Source organism: Bufo gargarizans, chromosome 3 (genome assembly GCF_014858855.1).
Source record: "Bufo gargarizans isolate SCDJY-AF-19 chromosome 3, ASM1485885v1, whole genome shotgun sequence".
Taxonomy (NCBI): domain Eukaryota; kingdom Metazoa; phylum Chordata; class Amphibia; order Anura; family Bufonidae; genus Bufo; species Bufo gargarizans.
This window is the reverse complement of record NC_058082.1, coordinates 51,755,532-51,772,899: the sequence shown is the minus strand read 5'-3', so window position 1 is coordinate 51,772,899 and position 17,368 is coordinate 51,755,532. Positions and strand designations below refer to the sequence as shown.

The 17,368-nt window shown below is 43.4% G+C and overlaps 2 protein-coding genes across 2 annotated transcripts in view; both read left to right on the top strand.

The window, feature by feature from the left end:
* VPS36 (vacuolar protein sorting 36 homolog) overlaps positions 1 to 10,309 on the top strand; it is a 40,460-nt gene extending 30,151 nt beyond the window's left edge. Inside the window, exons 9-14 of the mRNA XM_044285296.1 lie at positions 259 to 393; positions 1,444 to 1,509; positions 3,961 to 4,025; positions 4,706 to 4,790; positions 7,199 to 7,275; positions 7,355 to 10,309. Of these exons, the coding sequence (XP_044141231.1) occupies positions 259 to 393; positions 1,444 to 1,509; positions 3,961 to 4,025; positions 4,706 to 4,790; positions 7,199 to 7,275; positions 7,355 to 7,448 (522 nt within the window). The 3' untranslated portion in view covers positions 7,449 to 10,309. The remainder of the gene's footprint in view (positions 1 to 258; positions 394 to 1,443; positions 1,510 to 3,960; positions 4,026 to 4,705; positions 4,791 to 7,198; positions 7,276 to 7,354) is intronic.
* Positions 10,310 to 13,329: 3,020 nt separating this feature from the next.
* THSD1 (thrombospondin type 1 domain containing 1) overlaps positions 13,330 to 17,368 on the top strand; it is a 30,174-nt gene continuing 26,135 nt past the window's right edge. Inside the window, 1 exon segment of the mRNA XM_044285070.1 lies at positions 13,330 to 13,590. The gene's annotated coding sequence lies outside the window, so the exon portion shown is untranslated.

Genomic DNA, 17,368 nt, shown 5'->3' with positions numbered 1-17,368 from the left:
TCTGTGGGCGAATGTGCTGCAGAATACCATACAGAACCTGTATGTCTCCATGCTGTATCTCATCTTGTATCCAGGCTACAGGCGGGCCAACATGGTATTAGAGCAGTTTTCCCCAATAAACGTATCCTTGCTTCTATTCAGTGACAGCAAGCAGACAGTGAAGTACAACTATATAAGAAAGTTTTCATTATACATACATATAAATTTACATAAAGCTTTTAAACTGCAGACTGATCCATTTCCGCATTCTTTTTGCAGACAATAAAGTTTAAATCCTACCTGCTGAGCATGGGCATTGCCAATCCAGTCACAAGAGAAACCCATGGATCTGGCACCCACTACCACATGCAGCTGGCGAAACAGCTCGCCACAATTTTACAGGTCCCATTGGAGGTGAGTGGAAGTGTCTGATTTTTATTCTTGCATATTGGCAATATACGAACCTTTTCATATCCTACTGGTCGTTAAAGGACTTCTCCCAATTAGGAAACCCCCTGCCCAGTACCAAAGCTAGTTGAGCGGCGCCAAACCACTATAAAGGAGGGCACCTCTCAAGTTATGTGGCAAATAGTCACTGTATAAGGGTTCATTCATAAGACCGTATTTTGAGTCAGTTTCCAATGCACATTTTTCTGCACATCGCACGTGGAGCCGCAAAAAATACGGACAGCACACAGATGTCATCCATGTGCTGCCCGCATCTCTGCAGCCATGCCGCAAATTATAGAAGATGTCCTGTTCTTGTCAGTTTTGCGGTCAAGAATAGGCATTTTTATAATAGAGATGCACACTGACCGCATCCGTATTTTGCGGATCCGTGATTAGAGGACCACAGAACTGATACGGTCATGTGAATGTAGCCTAATGCTGCATTTCTCCTGGAAATGGTGCAGGAAAAATATGCAGATACCAGCAGTTTAGGTCAGTGGTGGCGAACCTATGGGACAGGTGCCAGAGGCGGCACTCAGAGCCCTCTCTGTGGGAACCTGCCCCCTGGAAAAAGTCTATGGTGTACCAATATGCCTCAGACTTTTCCTGCCATTCATCAGCGCTATGAACAGCACAGGCAGCGGCGCACTGAATGTAGGCAGCTGTTATAGCTGAGTGATAAAGTACATGGAAGATATACTATACTGGACTGTAGTATTCAGGGTAAATTGCCGTGTTGGCACTTTGCAAGAAATAAGTGGGTTTTGGGTTGCAGTTTGGGCACTCTGTCTCTAAAAGGTTCTCCATCACTGCCCTAGGTGATCGCATCCGATTTATTGGAGGTTCCAATAGCTGTGCCCCCACAACCGGCACGTTATTGGCAGCAGTTCACCCTTTTCATGTAGAAGAATCACTTGACACTGTTACACTGTACATGTCTGACTATATGGTCATGTAACCGGTATAGGACTCCTTCATCTTGGCCTTTTTTTTTTTTTTTTTTTTTTTCCCTAGGAAAGAGGGGGCATAATGTCGCTTACAGAAGTATACTGCCTAGTAAATCGAGCCAGGGGCATGGAGGTAGGTCAGACACAGAGAAATTGGTCTGCATTTTTTTTGTAAATGCAACTTAGCGTCTTAGCCAAATTATTCTTTCTGGTTTAAAACGTCATTTTCTTTTTTATTATTATTATTATTATTATTATTATTATTTTTATTATTATTTTATACATTATATAGTGCCAACCTATTTCGTAGCATTGGTTCCTGTCCCCTTTGATGCTCACGATTAGAGTTGAGCGAATTTTATATTTCAAAATTAGTTTACACTTCGTTTGGTGGTAAAAGGCGAATTGCGTTATGGATCATGATGCAATTCTGTGACGGAATGTATAACTGAATGCCTTTAGAGGCATTCCGTTATTCATTCGGTCATAATAGAAGTCTATGGGCTGCATAACGGATCCATCCCGTTTCTGTTAGGCAGGAGGGGACTCGTTTTGCAGCACATAGCCTCTAAAGGCATTCCGTTATCATTCCGTCACAGAATTGCGTTATGATCCATGGTAACAGAATCCATAACGCAATTCACCTTTTACCACCAAACTAAGTGTAAACGAAATATGAAATTCGCTCATCTCTACTCATGATCTCCATTCCAAATGAGCCCCTCAGTATGTTTTTGGAATTTGTGATAAAACCGGAGTATTGTGAGAGAACCCCACACAAGCATGGGGAGGCAAAGATACTGCAGCATGGGAACTATGCTAATCTTTAAAACAGACATTAAAAGGATTGTTCAGGATTAGTTTTACTATCTTTTTTGGTTTGTTCACATGGGGCAGATACACTGCAGATCTCATCCATACACTGAGGAAAATGTCCTTAAAGGGATTCTGTCAGCTAGTTTTGGCCTATAGAGCTGTGTACATGCGCTGCTAGATCGCCACTGGCACGTCCACAATATACATTTTCGATAGTTCTTTATTCAGTAAATTTTTATATATATATATATATATATATATATATATATATATATATATATATATATATATATATATATAATGAAGAAAATCCGCAGCACTCCTTGAAGTATAGAAAAAATGTGTAATTTTATTCACACATGTCAAATAACTTGACTTGAAAAAGGTTCTGTGAGAGAACCGAAACGTTGTCTTATTTGACATGTGTGAATAAAATTACACATTTTTTCTATACTTCAAGGAGTGCTGCGGATTTTCTTCATTGTTTTACGTCCTGAATCGAGGGACCACCGCTGGCACCACACAGCTACGGCTGAGCAAACGACAGGAGTGCTGCCTGAACTTCTTTTTTATATATATATATATATATATATATATATATATATATATATATATATATATATATATATATATATATATATATATATATATATATATATATATATATATATATATATATATATATAATTAGCTAGTAAGGAGCCCAAGGGGCTGTTACCAACGTTTCAGTAGCCTAGCCACACCCACTGTGAAGGATCCCAGCACCGCCCTCATCCTCCGAATCTTCTCCTTGCTCCCCCAACGTCACACATTTTAGAGCGCTGTAATCTCACCCGTGCCAGCTAGCGCATGCGCAGTTTGTTCCCTGAGGTACAGGGAAGGAATACCATGCTGACACAGACATGTGGCGTACTCCCACATGCGGGAGATTACGGTACTTCAACACTGTGACGTCGGGGGAGCAAGGAGGAAATTTGGAGGATGCAGGGTGGTGCTGGGCTCCTTCACAGTGGGTGTGGCTAGGATCCTAATGCATTCCCCTTGGGCTCCTTACTAGCCTTATTTGTGTGTATAGATAGAGATATATATATATATATATATATATATATATATATATATATATATATATATATATATATATATATATATATATATATAATATAAATAAATTGTTTGTTTACTCCATAAAAGCATTCAGAGCTATGGGAAATGTATATTGTGGACGTGCTAGTGGCCATCTAGCACCGCATGTACACAATTTCCCCATCTCGGGTGCGGGTCCCAGAGGCGACCCCATTGTCTATCTCAAAAACGCAGCCAGCTAAGTGAAGGGCGCACAGCGCTTGCGCGGATGTCCTCCATTCATTTCTGTGGGGCTGTCGAAAATAGCCAAGCTCTGGCTTGGCTATGTCCGTCAGTCCCATAGAAGTGGTGGGCGCGCAAGCACGGTGCACTCCCATTAATTTCTATAGGGATTCCGAAAATAGCCTAGCGCGCCACTGGCCTATTTTTCGGCAGGCCAATTGGAAAGCTTGGTGGTGGCTGGACCCGGCACTGCCGTCTACCACTCTGGCGGCTGCGTTTAAGAGATAGGCGCGGGTCCCATCTCTAGGACCCGCATCTATCAGACAATGGGAGCATATCCTAGCGATATGCCCCCATTGTCCGAGATGGGAATACCCCTTTTAATACTGTCCCCAATAGACAAACAGCTGATTCTGGACAGGTGGTAGATTTGGCGGATCTGACGGAATCGCTCTTTTCACAGTTGCTTTCTCCGGAGGATCTGGTGAACGCCTGCAAAATGTTTGAATCCCTGAAGCTTCCGCTGCGGTAAGATGTCCCCCAGGCATTAATTTACTGCTTTCTTTCAGTTCCTCTTACTCCCAGCGCTTTCCGTCCCCGCTCACAAATGAGCATTTGGCAGACTCCTGTATGAAATGGTGAGCGATGGCTTGGGGTAAACTTCCTGTCTAGCTTCCCATTCAGGACTGTTTGACCTGCACCAAACAATGAGACAATGGTGGCAGCTATTTCTCCGGCATGTAACAATGTTTTCTCTTTGCTTTCCAGGATATAAAACAATGTGCTCTATACAGTACAGCCTTCTTAAAGGGAACCTGTCACCATAAAGATCTGCGACAGAATATTATAGAGCAGGAAGAGCTGAGCAGATTGATATGTCATTTTATGGGAAAAGATTCTGCAAAAGTAGTTACTTATTTGTTAAAATCTCTGCTGTTTTGAGCTCAGTAGCCATGTGGACGGCCCTATAAAAGTGATTGACAGCTATCTCTATATAGCAGTGTATACAGATCCAACAAAACTATATATCAATCTGCTCCGCTCCTCCATCCCTATAACATTCTGACAGGTTCCCTTTAAATGAAAAGGCCTATGTGAATTTCTGTAACCCCTTGTAATAGGTGCAGAGTGATAATTTGGCTCATCGGGGGCTATGCACGGCCGCAGGAACCAGTACACCCTCTGGTCTGATCTTCTCTTTTTTGCAGGCTTCGTATTTTTGATAGTGGGGTCATGGTAATTGAACATCAGTCTCATAACGAAGAGGAAATGGTTGCTGCTGCTTTAGAAACGGTATATTCTACCTGAATTCATTATATGTTATGTTTCTAAGGCTACTTTCACACTAGCGTCTTTTGCGGATCCGTCATGGAGCTGCAAAAAACGCTTCCGTTACAATATTACAACCGCATGCATCCGTCATGAACGGATCCGGTTGTGTTATGTCTTCTATAGCCGTGACGGATCCGTCATGAACACCATGGAAAAACACCTCTTGCAGCATTATTCCGTCTGCGATGGGAGCGCAACCAAACAGAAAGGAATGCATTTTCGTTCAGTTCAGTTTTGTCCCCATTGACAACGAATGGGGACAAAACTGACGCGTTTTCTTCCGCTATTGGGATCCTATGATGGATCTCAATAGCGGAATTGAAAACGCTGGTGTGAAATTAGGCTTAGTTGTGACTCTTATCTGATGAAATGAATCCGTTATCACATCCAATATACAAAGCAAAAAAATAAATTTTAAATGACATCTGAAGTCACTGGGAGCGGAGCCCTCTTTTATATTACTAATTCTCTGGCAGGCAGTGCTTAAATGGCATCTGTCAGCAGATTTGTACCTATGACACTGGCTGAAATCTGGGGGAGCTGCTCAACCCCTAACACTGTAGCGTGTTTTTCATTGGGGGAGCAGCCCCACCGCATGTGGACCGCAGCAAACGACTATCCCCAGCAAAAAATATTTTGCATACGGTGGAGGATGTCGGCGCGGTCCACATGCACCACAAAGGCATCCTACACAAAACGGAGCATTGTGCGGATGAAAATATAATCATAAATCACAGAAAAAATGCACCAAATGGATATGCCACTGACTATACTGGCTAGTCATAAATGCAGATATTAAAAGCTGAGACTTTTGCCAATATATTCCTGTCAGGAAGATATCGGAGCCCACATGCACCACGTCACGGTTCTCAGCATGGCAAGGGGTCCTACCACTACGCTACCTATGGTGTGAACAAGGTCTGAAGGTGATGTAATCCAGCTCACAGCCAAGCTTCCACACAACCGCCTAGCAGGACAACTAGTGCAATGTGAACAAAGCCAGACTGTAAGCCACACCCATATCAGACCATGTGATGGAGGTCTCCAGGTGCAAAGGAGAGTGTTTGAATGCCAGGTAAAGGCACATACACTACATATAAAACAAGACAAAAACACAGAAATATAGTGGCAAATCTGGGGGAGCTGGCTGACCTGTTACATGTGCAATTGGCAGCTGAAGGCATCTGTGTTGGTCCCATGTTTATATGTGTCCGCATTGCTGAGAAACATTGTTTTATTATATGCAAATGAGCCTCTAGGAGCAACGAGGGTGTTGCCGTTACACCTAGAGGCTCTTTTCTCTCTGCAACTGTAGCACCCCCTGCACTTTGACAGGGGCAACAAGGCATGATCACATTTACTCTGCCTGACCCTGTCAATTAAAGTACAGAGTGGGCGTCAGTTGCAGAGAGAGCAGAGCTTCTAGGTGTAATGGCGGCGCCCCGGTTACTCCTAGAGGCTCACTTGCATATAATAAAACATCATTGCGGGGACATATGAACATGGGACCAACACAGATGCCTTCCGCTGCCAAGCGCACATGTAACAGATCAGCCAGTGTCATAGGTACAAAACTGCTGACAGATGCCCTATAATGTATTGTATGCAATTTAAATAACTTGTAGTATGGAATCGTAAAAAGCGTAAACCACATTTAATGGTGTTGTCTAGTTTAGAAAACCTATTTTCAAATACCCTTTAAGGGCATCCTAATTTTTAGTAAAGAGTCTCTCAATCATAATTGGCTGAAGCCAGAGGATGTGCCATTTCTCTGATTACAGTAAGCACTGTGTAATACGTCATTTCCCCTGTGGTGGCGCTGCAGGGGAATTCAACATTTGCTGGCAGAGAGCAGCTGATTGCTGCTACAGAAAACACAGTGATACACCTTTTTGGGGGCCATCGTAAAAAAAAAAAAGGGGATTAGAAAAAGTTGACCACCCGTTTGGGGGTGCTGTGTTCACCCATCTCTACGTTCGTGAAATGTACATTTGTAAGAATTGTATGGGTCTGTGTTCCTTTCCATATTGGAACCAAAAACTGTAAAGGCTGTCTTCAGAGGGAACAAGGAAACGCTCCAGAAGAATGCTGTAGAATTGCTCCTATCCCCTCTACTGGGAATTTATTTAAAAAAATTCCTCACAATCACTAGATCCCATATGATTGGAGCGGCAGATTGCACGTATTCGCCACTGCTCCATTCATTCTCTGTGGAACTGATGGCGTCAGCAGCCCTCCATCCCAGTGATCGGACCCCCACCAATCAGATACGTCTCTAGTGCGGAGCAGCCCCTTTTACGCTTTCCTTCATTACTAATCTTTTAAACATTGATATAACAATCAAAGATCGGTTTGCCTTGTTTGACCAGGTATCTGAAAGGGGCTCACTGACGTCTGAGGAGTTCGCCAAGATTGTCGGCATGTCCGTTTTGTTGGCCAAAGAAAGGTATTTCCCTTTGGTTTAATGTCGCTCCCCTGTCCATGCTGTTGGGGCATACTCTAACTGCATTCTTCTCTTGTGACAGATTGCTTCTTGCCGAAAACATGGGGCACCTCTGCCGGGATGATTCAGTTGAGGGGTTGCGCTTCTATCCAAACCTGTTCTTGACTCAGACTTAGGCATGTGCTGGAATTACATGTACAGCAGTGTCCCACTCAGCAGGGAGCGGTTCCTGCACAGGAGCTGCGGAATTATGATTCAAAGAGGACCGGTATGATGTAGGCCGTAAACAAAGTGGAAAAGTCCTCCCCATCTATCTGTACAGCAGTATACACATACCTCATATGATAAAGCATTAACCAATCAGTAAGAGAGAGTTATTGAAAATAGTGCACGGAAAATGGATTCAATCTCCAACAACCATTTAATTTCGAAAGGGCTTCTTTATCGCTCCCTTGCACTGGTTTTGATAAATGTTGCATAAATCAATAGTACAAGAAACCATACAAAGCTTTGTAATATATCTTATCAGAGAAAATTGCCTTGTTTTTAGAGTTATCAGCTGTTTCTTCCTCTCTCCCCTCTGCTTTCGAACATATCTTTGACTCTGAAAATGATGAAATCCGTCTTGAGTCTGCTGCTCACTGAAAAATCCGATCACATCATCCTGTATAAGTCTATGGAGAGGGGACAGGGGGATTGAGCAGTAACTAGGGAATACAGGAGACCGGCACAACAAGAGAGACTGCACAGCTAAATGGATAACTTATATGGCAGGCCAAGTGCTATGTTCACATCCATACATTTCAGCACTTCTTTGTAACGTCCCCCATGATCCTGATGCTGCGCCTAAGATTTTACTCTACCATGCAGTAGATGGGAGCTAGTCTTCACTTACCAGGTCTGGGAAAATTACAAACTAGAGACACAACATGCAGAGGGGACAACTGCCAGATACAAGTCATATAATGGCCAGAAATATTATTATTCCTCATGTGTACACACACACAAACACACACACACACACACACACACACTGTATTACTGATTAATGCAAAGTTTGTTAAAAGTTTAGGTATGCTTTATAGTGAATGTCCACCTTTTTAAAAGGGTTTTCTGAGACTTCTTTACTGATGGCCTATACTCTGGATAGGTCATCAGTATCACATTAGTGGGGTCTGACACCCAGGACCCGCACTGATCAGCTGTTTGAGAAGGCACCGGCGCTGCCAGCTCACCAAGCACATTGTATAGCGGCTGTACTTGGTATCGAACCTAGCCCTATTCCCTTCAATGGGGCTGAGCTTTAAGGGGACCTGTCAGCACAAAATTTGCTTCAAAACCGCCAAGAACACCTTAACAGTCATGGTTTCCTCAATGGTTGTCTTATATGGTTCTTCTGTCTTCCTAATGCAGCAAAAATCATCTTTATTCACTGCTGCCGCTGTATGCTAATCTGCGGCTTAAAGTCAAGGAGGCTGGCACCTTCTTGTCTAAAATCGAGGTTTCCCGCTCGCAAATCCGGTCCTTTCCCCTTTTAATGATGTTTCTTAGCAGAGGCAGTGTCCTCCTCTGGCCTCTCCTTGCCTATGCTATTGAATGTCAATCAAGGGAGAAGGGGCAGTATTTGGGTGCAGCAACCTTGACTTCAAACCGCTTATTGGCTACAGTGGGAGCAGTGGATAAAGGTGATTTTCTTTGCATTAAGAAGACAGAAAAAAAAAAAAACATGTAAAAACACCAACGTGAGCCAACTGGTAAGGTTCTCTGGGTGGTTTGGAGGCCGATATCATGCGGACCGGTTTCTCTTAATGATAAAATTCAGTTTGCTTGCAGCCACCACTAGAGGGAGCTCACTGCTTACGGTTTTATTATTGTATTCAATGTATAAACAATATGCAGTAGAACTCCCACAATGCACTAATAGAATTCAGTCAGTAACTTTAGACCCGAAGGGGGAGTGAGTAAAATTAGTTGCAGCTTTTATAAGGCAAGTTAGGTTAACCCATGGTGTAAGCACCTGCTTTAATGTACACTTTTTTACTCTCTATTCCTTGAATATCAGCAGTGGAACGCTTTTGCATTTCTTCTTGGGCATCTCAACCAACCAACCAGTACCCTGCTTTGTACTTTGATGGGGCAAGAACCCCAAAACTGTCAACAAATGGGTTTCTCTTCCTTTTGGAGGAGTCTCTGGTTTGGTTGACATGAGCTAATTTGCACACTTTCTCTACATGGGACAAATGAGTCTCCATACACCCGATGGCACTCTTCAATGAGAACCAGTACTCCCACTCCTCTTGAGACCATGAAAGACATATTTGACAGTTTCTCTTCTCGGCCCCTGTGTTGCTAACAAGCCTTAGGCTCGGGTAGTTACTCATTGACTGGCGCTCTCTTTCATTCACATTGTTGTAAGGACTCGACAGACGGGCAGAACAGGTGTCTCTCCAAAACATCCGGTCTTTTTCAGTGCTTTTCCTCTGAACATTGTGCATTTATTTTGGAGGCACTTTATGTAAAATATCAGCCAACTGCACCATAAACGGTAGTTTCCTGATGTATTATCAATAGCAGGTTCTATCCAGAGCTTAGACAATTCCCTTTTCCCCTTAAATCACTGCAGCAGTCTGTACCTGCTGTGTAATATAGGAGTTGTCCAGACTTAGAAAAGTGTTTTTTTGTTTTTTATCCATACAAACAGCGCCTCCTTTGTCCATGGGTTGTGTCTGGTATTGCAGCAGCAGACATTTAGACTATAAAGCTAGGGAGGAATCTACATTTGATCTGTATGTAAGCTGTTTCTTACCCGGGGGAAGAAGATGATGAGCAATAGATCTATATGGGAAGGGAAGCATAGGATGATGATTTGTATTTTCCACATTTTGTATATTGTACATTTTATCACCGCCATCATGGCTCAGTCCGTTACATCCATGTCTGAGAGCTTTTATCTGTTTTATCTTGGTTGCTTTGCTATCCATGTCTGTAAAGCATATTTTCTTAATGCTGTGTAATAAAGCAATATTTAAGAAATCTATATTGGTCTTTTTTATGTTTGGTGCTGTACGTAGTGCGCAGGATTCGGTATTCACGGTGAGGGAGGTTGGTGGCAGCGTTCTAGATGGGAAAAGCTTCAACAAGAATTTGCACAACCGTACAAAAATATTCATATCATGTGGTACCACAGGGAGAACCAGTTCAGGCCTGGAGGACCATTCCCCAGGTGGGAGAACTTGATTTTCAAGATAATTGGTGGACATGTTTCACATGTACTTTAATTCTTATTTTTTTTACCTTAAAGACTCGCACATCTGTGCACATCCACGCCTATGAGGACATCTGTGACAAGTTGTCCATGAAGGATCCCCTCTTTTTGCCCTCTGTGTGTCATCCGTATTCAGTTGGCACTGCTGGGCTTAAAAATGAATTTCTAGGAATATCTCCTACCAATGGTTCGTAAAAACCACAGACCAAAGTGATGTCATCTGTGGTTTTTACAGGCCCATAGACTATAATATATGGGACGGACATGTAATCGTGGACCAAAATAGGACAGTCTCCACGCATTAAAGTCAAAGGATACGTGAGCGGTTTGTGGACAGCAAACGGCACGCGTCCACGATTCATGGCTCAATAGTAAAGGCTCCTTTACACTGCCTGATGATCTGCCGGTGTAAACGTGCTACTGATTACCCAATGAACGAGCGAAACGTTCGTTTATCGGGTAATAGGATCATTGGTGCGGTCACCTAAATCATTTGCCAGCAGATCGTGGTGTCTAAACAGCCTCTGCTGTCGGCAAACAATGACTGTGGAGATGAGCGGTGGCATTAGCGGTGTGGAGGAGATGATGTTCAGGAGGTTGCACTTCCTTTTCTACAATCGTCTGCTCAGTTGTGCAGTGTAAAGGGGCCTTAACCTGTAGCACAATGAGAACATGTCCAGACGTTATGTAGTTAATATAGGTATTGAATCTCATAGGACTCGTGGACACGCAGTATGGACCTATACAGACTCCGAGTTCATGTATAACCTGCTTCGAATGGTGCCATATTGTGCTTTATTAGGATTACTTAGGGTACTTTCACACTTGCGTTTTTCTTTTCCGGCACGGAGTTCCGTCCTAGGGGCTCAATACCGTAAAAGAACTGATCAGTTTTATCCCCATGCATTCTGAATGGAGAGTAATCTGGACGCATCAGGATGTCTTCAGTTCAGTCTTTTTGACTGATCAGGAAAAAGATAATACCGCAGCATGCTACGGTTTTATCTCTGGACAAAAAAACTGAATACTTGCCTGAATGCCGGATCCGGCATTTTTTTCCATAGGAATGTATTAGTGCCGGATCCGGTATTTAAAATGCCGGATCCATCTTTCCGGTCTGTGAAAAAAATAAATGCTGGATCCGTTTTTCCGGATGGCACTGGAAAGACGGATACGGCATTTCAATGCATTTGTAAGACAGTTCAGGATCCTGATAAGTCTTAAAATGCAATCAGTTGGCATACGTTTTGCCAGATCCGGCAGGCAGTACAGGCGCCGGGACTGCCTGCTGGATTCCTCTGCCGCAAGTGTGAAAGTAGCCTTATATTACTTATATACTTATTATTTTTAGGGGTCAACTGCATAAAAAGCAAATCCAATGATGCTCACCTCACCAATGCCCAGCCATTTTCCATCCAACACTTCCAGAGTCCCTGCCGCTCTCTACTTCCTGGTACTTCTTGACACAAAGGAAATGACTGCTCAGCCGGTTGGGATAGGTTCACACACAGCGGATTTGTTGTTGTTTGCGATGCGATATAAAAAAACTGTTCACCTGTAAAAACCACAATTGCAAAAGCATGTTGGTTTTCCATGCTATAATTGACCGCACGACCCGCTACTGCAACGTGAACCCAGCCTGAAGTTCACTTGTCGTCCGTCGTTCCCATCTTTTGCTCAGTGATTGGCGTGATTCAGACGTAAGCGTTCAAAATTGTCTGCGTTTCAGGCACTGCAGTTACCGTGTCAGTCCTCAAGAAGTGATGGCAGTGCTGACCCTAAATTTGGGCTGCTTTATATTTGAAGCATTTACATCCGCTCACTTTTGGCCTTAAAGGGTATTCCACAGGATAAGGCCTCTTTCACACGACCGTATGGCTTTTTCGGTGTTTTGCAGTCCGTTTTTCACGGATCCGTTTAGTTTTTTTGTTTCTGTTGTGTTTCCGTTTCTGTTCCGTTTTTCTGTATGGCGTATACATGGCAATGGTTCCGGCAAAAAACTGAATTGATGCGGAAGACATACGGATGCATTTCCGTATGTGTTCCGTTTTTTTGTGGACCCATTGACTTGAATAGAGCCACGGAACGTGATGCGGGCAATAAAAGGACATGTTCTATCTTTCAATGGAACGGAAATACGGAAACGGAATGCATACGGAGTACATACCGTTTTTTTTGTTTGTTTTTTTTGCGGAACCATTGAAATGAATAGTTCCTGTATATGGAATGCAAAAAAAAAAAAAAAAAAAGTAGTGTGAAAGGCCTAAAAGATAACTATTAGATTCTACAGCTGGGACCCCCACTCCTGACGAGAAGGGGAACCCCGTAACGCCTGAAGCACCCCAAAGTGAATGGAGCGGCCGGTCGGTCAGGCATGCAGTCACTCTATTCATTTCTATGGAAGGTCCAAAGAAATCCGAAATACCCCTTAAACCTTATGCATAGATTGACGATGATCTAACAGGACCTCAAACTACCACGTTCTATATAGAATACTGCAGTCCTCTCATGTGACGCCAGGGCGGGTAGTACGACTGCTGCCTCTGCACCTCTTATTGCCCTATGTGCTGGGAGTCGCCATCCCCATTCTATGGATGCATGTTCACACCCCTAGTTAGCTTTCATTTACTAACGTTTGCTATGTCCATTAGTTTCCTTCCTAGCCTTCCTGGTGGGATTGCGCTGCTCAGATGAGACATGCTCCCAGGAGAACGTTCCTAGACTGAAATCTCTCTCTTTTGGCTTCCCCTTTGACTTAGTTTATGATAGAGGCAGCGAGGGGAGTAGTCCATCCTTTTCCCTCTCCACCCTTCCTTCAGGGAGGAGATTTGTATTAGCTGCGACTTGTCTGGGGAAACTAACGAACAAAATCTATCAACTGGAGCAAAGCTGCAGCTCAGTCGGTGCCAGGGAGATGCCTGTAGCTGTGGGGTGGCCCTGGCATATTGCAGTAGCATGGCGGCAGCGGCATAGTGGTTCCAGCTCCCGGTTAGATGTGACCGCAGTGGGATGCAGCAAGCCTTCCTCATTGGCTGACAGTCTGCACATTGGAGGTAAGACTCCCTTTTTATTTAGTACATGTGAACAAGCAAAGGCTTGCTGGCATGTCGGAGCCAGCGACGGAGATCTCTCCCCATTTTCCTGTGTACCGGATGGTTTCTTGACCATGGAAATACGCTGTAATACAATACTATATTTGCTTTTTGCTCATTTATTTTAGGCGTTGTTGGGTGTTGTGTTTTACTTTTTTCGTCTTTGAACCTATCATTAATATAGTAATAATGTCACTTGTATGCATTGGACTTACTGCGCCAACTTGCATTGTATTCCTCAGAAGGTGGGTTCAAGAATATGGAGAATATAAAATGATTACAAAAGGAATCCTTATGCTAGTGGTTTAATAGCAATCACAGTCACCTAGATTCTGGAGTAAAGTGAACGCTGCCCATAGGAGCTTACGATCTAAAAGTAGTAGTAGTAAGAGCCCTCTGCACAGGAACTTATAATCGATAAGGCACAATGGAAAGATACAAAAGCTGAGGGAAGGAGTTTGCTGTATAGGCGCTGACAATACCTTAAGGTGATAAAACAATCAAGAACTCTGACATGGGAGCTTGAACTCCATGAGGAATAAGAGGCAGATACATGGGATAAGGAAATGAGTAACAGTCCTCCATATACTGTACGTAGATGAAAGGGGATGTTCACACATGCAATATTTTCTATTGGATCCTCCAGCAGAAATGTTAGTCCGGAGTACTGCCTATTAGATTAGCCCCATTGCCATTCAGCGGGGCTGATTCTTGGCTCATCTGTAGCAGGTTACTTATTACTTTATACAGAACAGATTAGCCCCATTGCCATTCAGCGGGGCTGATTCTTGGCTCATCTGTAGCAGGTTACTTATTACTTTATACAGCACAGATAAAAAAATCTGTGCGGGGATATTCCATAGCAGAAACCCCATTCAGATGCACAGGACGTGGATGGTTGCAGAATCTGCAATGAAATCCGGGATGTGTCAATGGGTGAATATAGAAATATAAGGGTTAATAATAAACGTGAAGGGATGCGTCACAGCCTTCTGTCTAGGACCTTACAATCTTTAGTAAGTTAAATCCCTGCCCATAGAGCTAACAATCTATGAGAAATAAATGCACAAGAACATGTGATTAGCACTGGTGCCTTGCAGCGCTGGGGTCCTGGGACAACATCTACATGCAGTTTGTATGTTCTCCCTGTGTTTGTGTGGGTTTTCTCTGGTTTCCTCCCACACTAAAGTCATACTGATAGGGACCTTAAATTGTGAGCCCCGTTGGGGACAGATTGATGCTAATGTCTGTAAAGCGCTGTGGAATATAGTATAGTAGCGCTATATAAATGCGTAAAATAAATAAATACAATGTTTACAGTATCATACAGTATTTATTTTACGCATTTATATACCGCTACTATATTCCACAGCGCTTTACAGACATTAGCGTCAAACTGCCCCCAATGGGGCTCACAATCTAAGGTATCTGTGTATTGCGATATTGCTTCCTTTCGTACATGTCGTATGATTTCAGCAGCGTAGTTACTGGGCATATACGTGACATTGAGGTGTGTGACAACGTGTGCAGGTAGGTTACTATATAATGAGAATATTTGTAATTCAGGGTGTATGTCTATATTCCTACAGAGCAGAGGACGGGGGTGATGTACCATATTCTGTAATAATATATTGAGCGACAGGATCTTTGTTTCTTCTGTTAAGTGGATAAAAACAGTTTTCTGGCGTAAAAGGCTTCCACTTCTGGCGCATTCCATTTTTACTCGAAAATAGGTGACTTTTTTTTTGTGATTTGAAGCCACTTTTGGGTATGTGAAAGTGTTGCGCTTTCATCTGTGGTGAGTAGGTTTATGGCAGATCTAAGAAATGCAACCTGTTTCACAAAATCGCAAGCAGTTTTACTCTATTAGGGGGTTGTCGCAAAAACTGGAGTAACATCTCTAGACAAATGTATCCAGGGACATGCCATTGTTTGATAAATGAAGGCAACTCAGACTCGGGCAAAGCAGATTTAAAAAATCCCCTTCATGATAAATCTCCCCATTTTTAATGTGACCCTCCAGATCAAGAAAAATAATTTGTAATGATGTTAACTGGGAAACAAACAGAACACGTACATGGGGCCCTTCTTTTCATCTTTTCAGTTGCAGATCCTACAATTTCCAGGCTCCTCTACTGCCATGCACGATGGTTGCACCTCTTCTCAGGCTATCTGATGCACACTGTCCATTGGTGTACCGAGACATACGGACGTCCCCGCGACAGTGAGTGGCAGGAGATCTTTGAGACTGGCAACACTTGGTTTGGTTTGACATGTTTACCTTGTGGATCAATAGGTGTCTGGGTTGTTTCTGGTACTGACCACAGCCTTAACCTCCAGGTGTTGCTATTGTGGTCATTTAACTTTCCCTATTTATAGTTCTCTCCCAAAATGCTGTGCTGTTTATAGCTTCAGTTGGACCTGTGGATAGCTGTTTGGATCTCAGCTGAGTTCCTGGTGCTGCCATAGCTTCTTGGAAGTGAATTGTTACCTTTCCCTTTGTATTTTGGCTTTTCTGTCTGTTGCGTTTCTTTGTTGTTTTGTATTAGGCCTTAGGGAGACTCCCGTTCATCCTTCCTTTCCCGCCTATGTTCGGTGTGGGGGTTTTTCCCTCCCACACTAGAGCAGGACACAGCCCTGCCCTTGGATTGGCCAGCACTGGTCATGTGAGCAGTTTTGTCCAATCCAAGGGCAGCAGGGAGTGTATTGTGCTTCTAAGTTCATGGTATATATCTGAGAGGTGGTGTGGTCATCTTTGATGGCAGAAGAGGAGCCAGAGAACTGGCGGATCTGCAGCTGGGCACCAGGTAAGTGTTCTGTTTGTTCTCCAGTTAATGTGATTTTTATTTTTTTCTTGAACAGGAGGATCACTTTAAGTCTATAATTTCCATTAAAATGAATAAACTCACTGAAACCCATATTTTATTGAGGAGACCACCTTTAGAGAAACTAGTGGGGCAGTTTCCAATAATCGCAGTCTAAGGCAGTGATGGCTAACCTCCAGCATTAACCCTGGGTTCACACCTGAGCGTTTTACAGCGCGTTCAAACGCGCTGTAAAACGCTCAACACATGAAAACCAATGCTTCCCTATGGCCCTGGTTCACACTTGAGCGTTTTACAGCGCGTTTGAATGCGCTGAAAAACGCCCTACGCTCAAAAAAGTTCTTGAGCTTCTTTGGGGCGTTTTGTCGCGCGTTCCCGTACATAAACTTTCGGGAACGCGCGACAATGGGCGTTCGCTTGTCTCTGTATGCGCGATTGTAAACGCTGGTACAATCGCGCCTACAGAGCGCTCCTTTCAGAACGCTCAGGTGTGAACCCAGGGTTAAAGCTGTGGTGAAACTACGACTCCCAGCATGCTTCATTCATTTCTATGGAGTTCCAAAAACAGCCAAGCGAGAGTGCATGCTGGGAGTTGTAGTTTTACCACAACTGGAGTGCCGGAGGTTAGCCATCACAGGTCTAAGGGCTCCTGCACACGACCGCGCTGTGTTTTGCGGTCTGCAAATTGCCTGTGCGTGTTCCGCAATTTTCAAAACGGAACGGGCCAACCCAAATGGACAAATTGGACATGTTCTATATATATATATATATATATATATATTTTTTGCAGGGCCACAGAACGGAACAACTGATAAATGGGTCCGCAGCTGAGCCGCAAAAAATGTGTTTATGTTCATGAGCCCTAATACAAAAAGCAGACTCCTGAATCCACATACCAAATAGATAAAGAAATA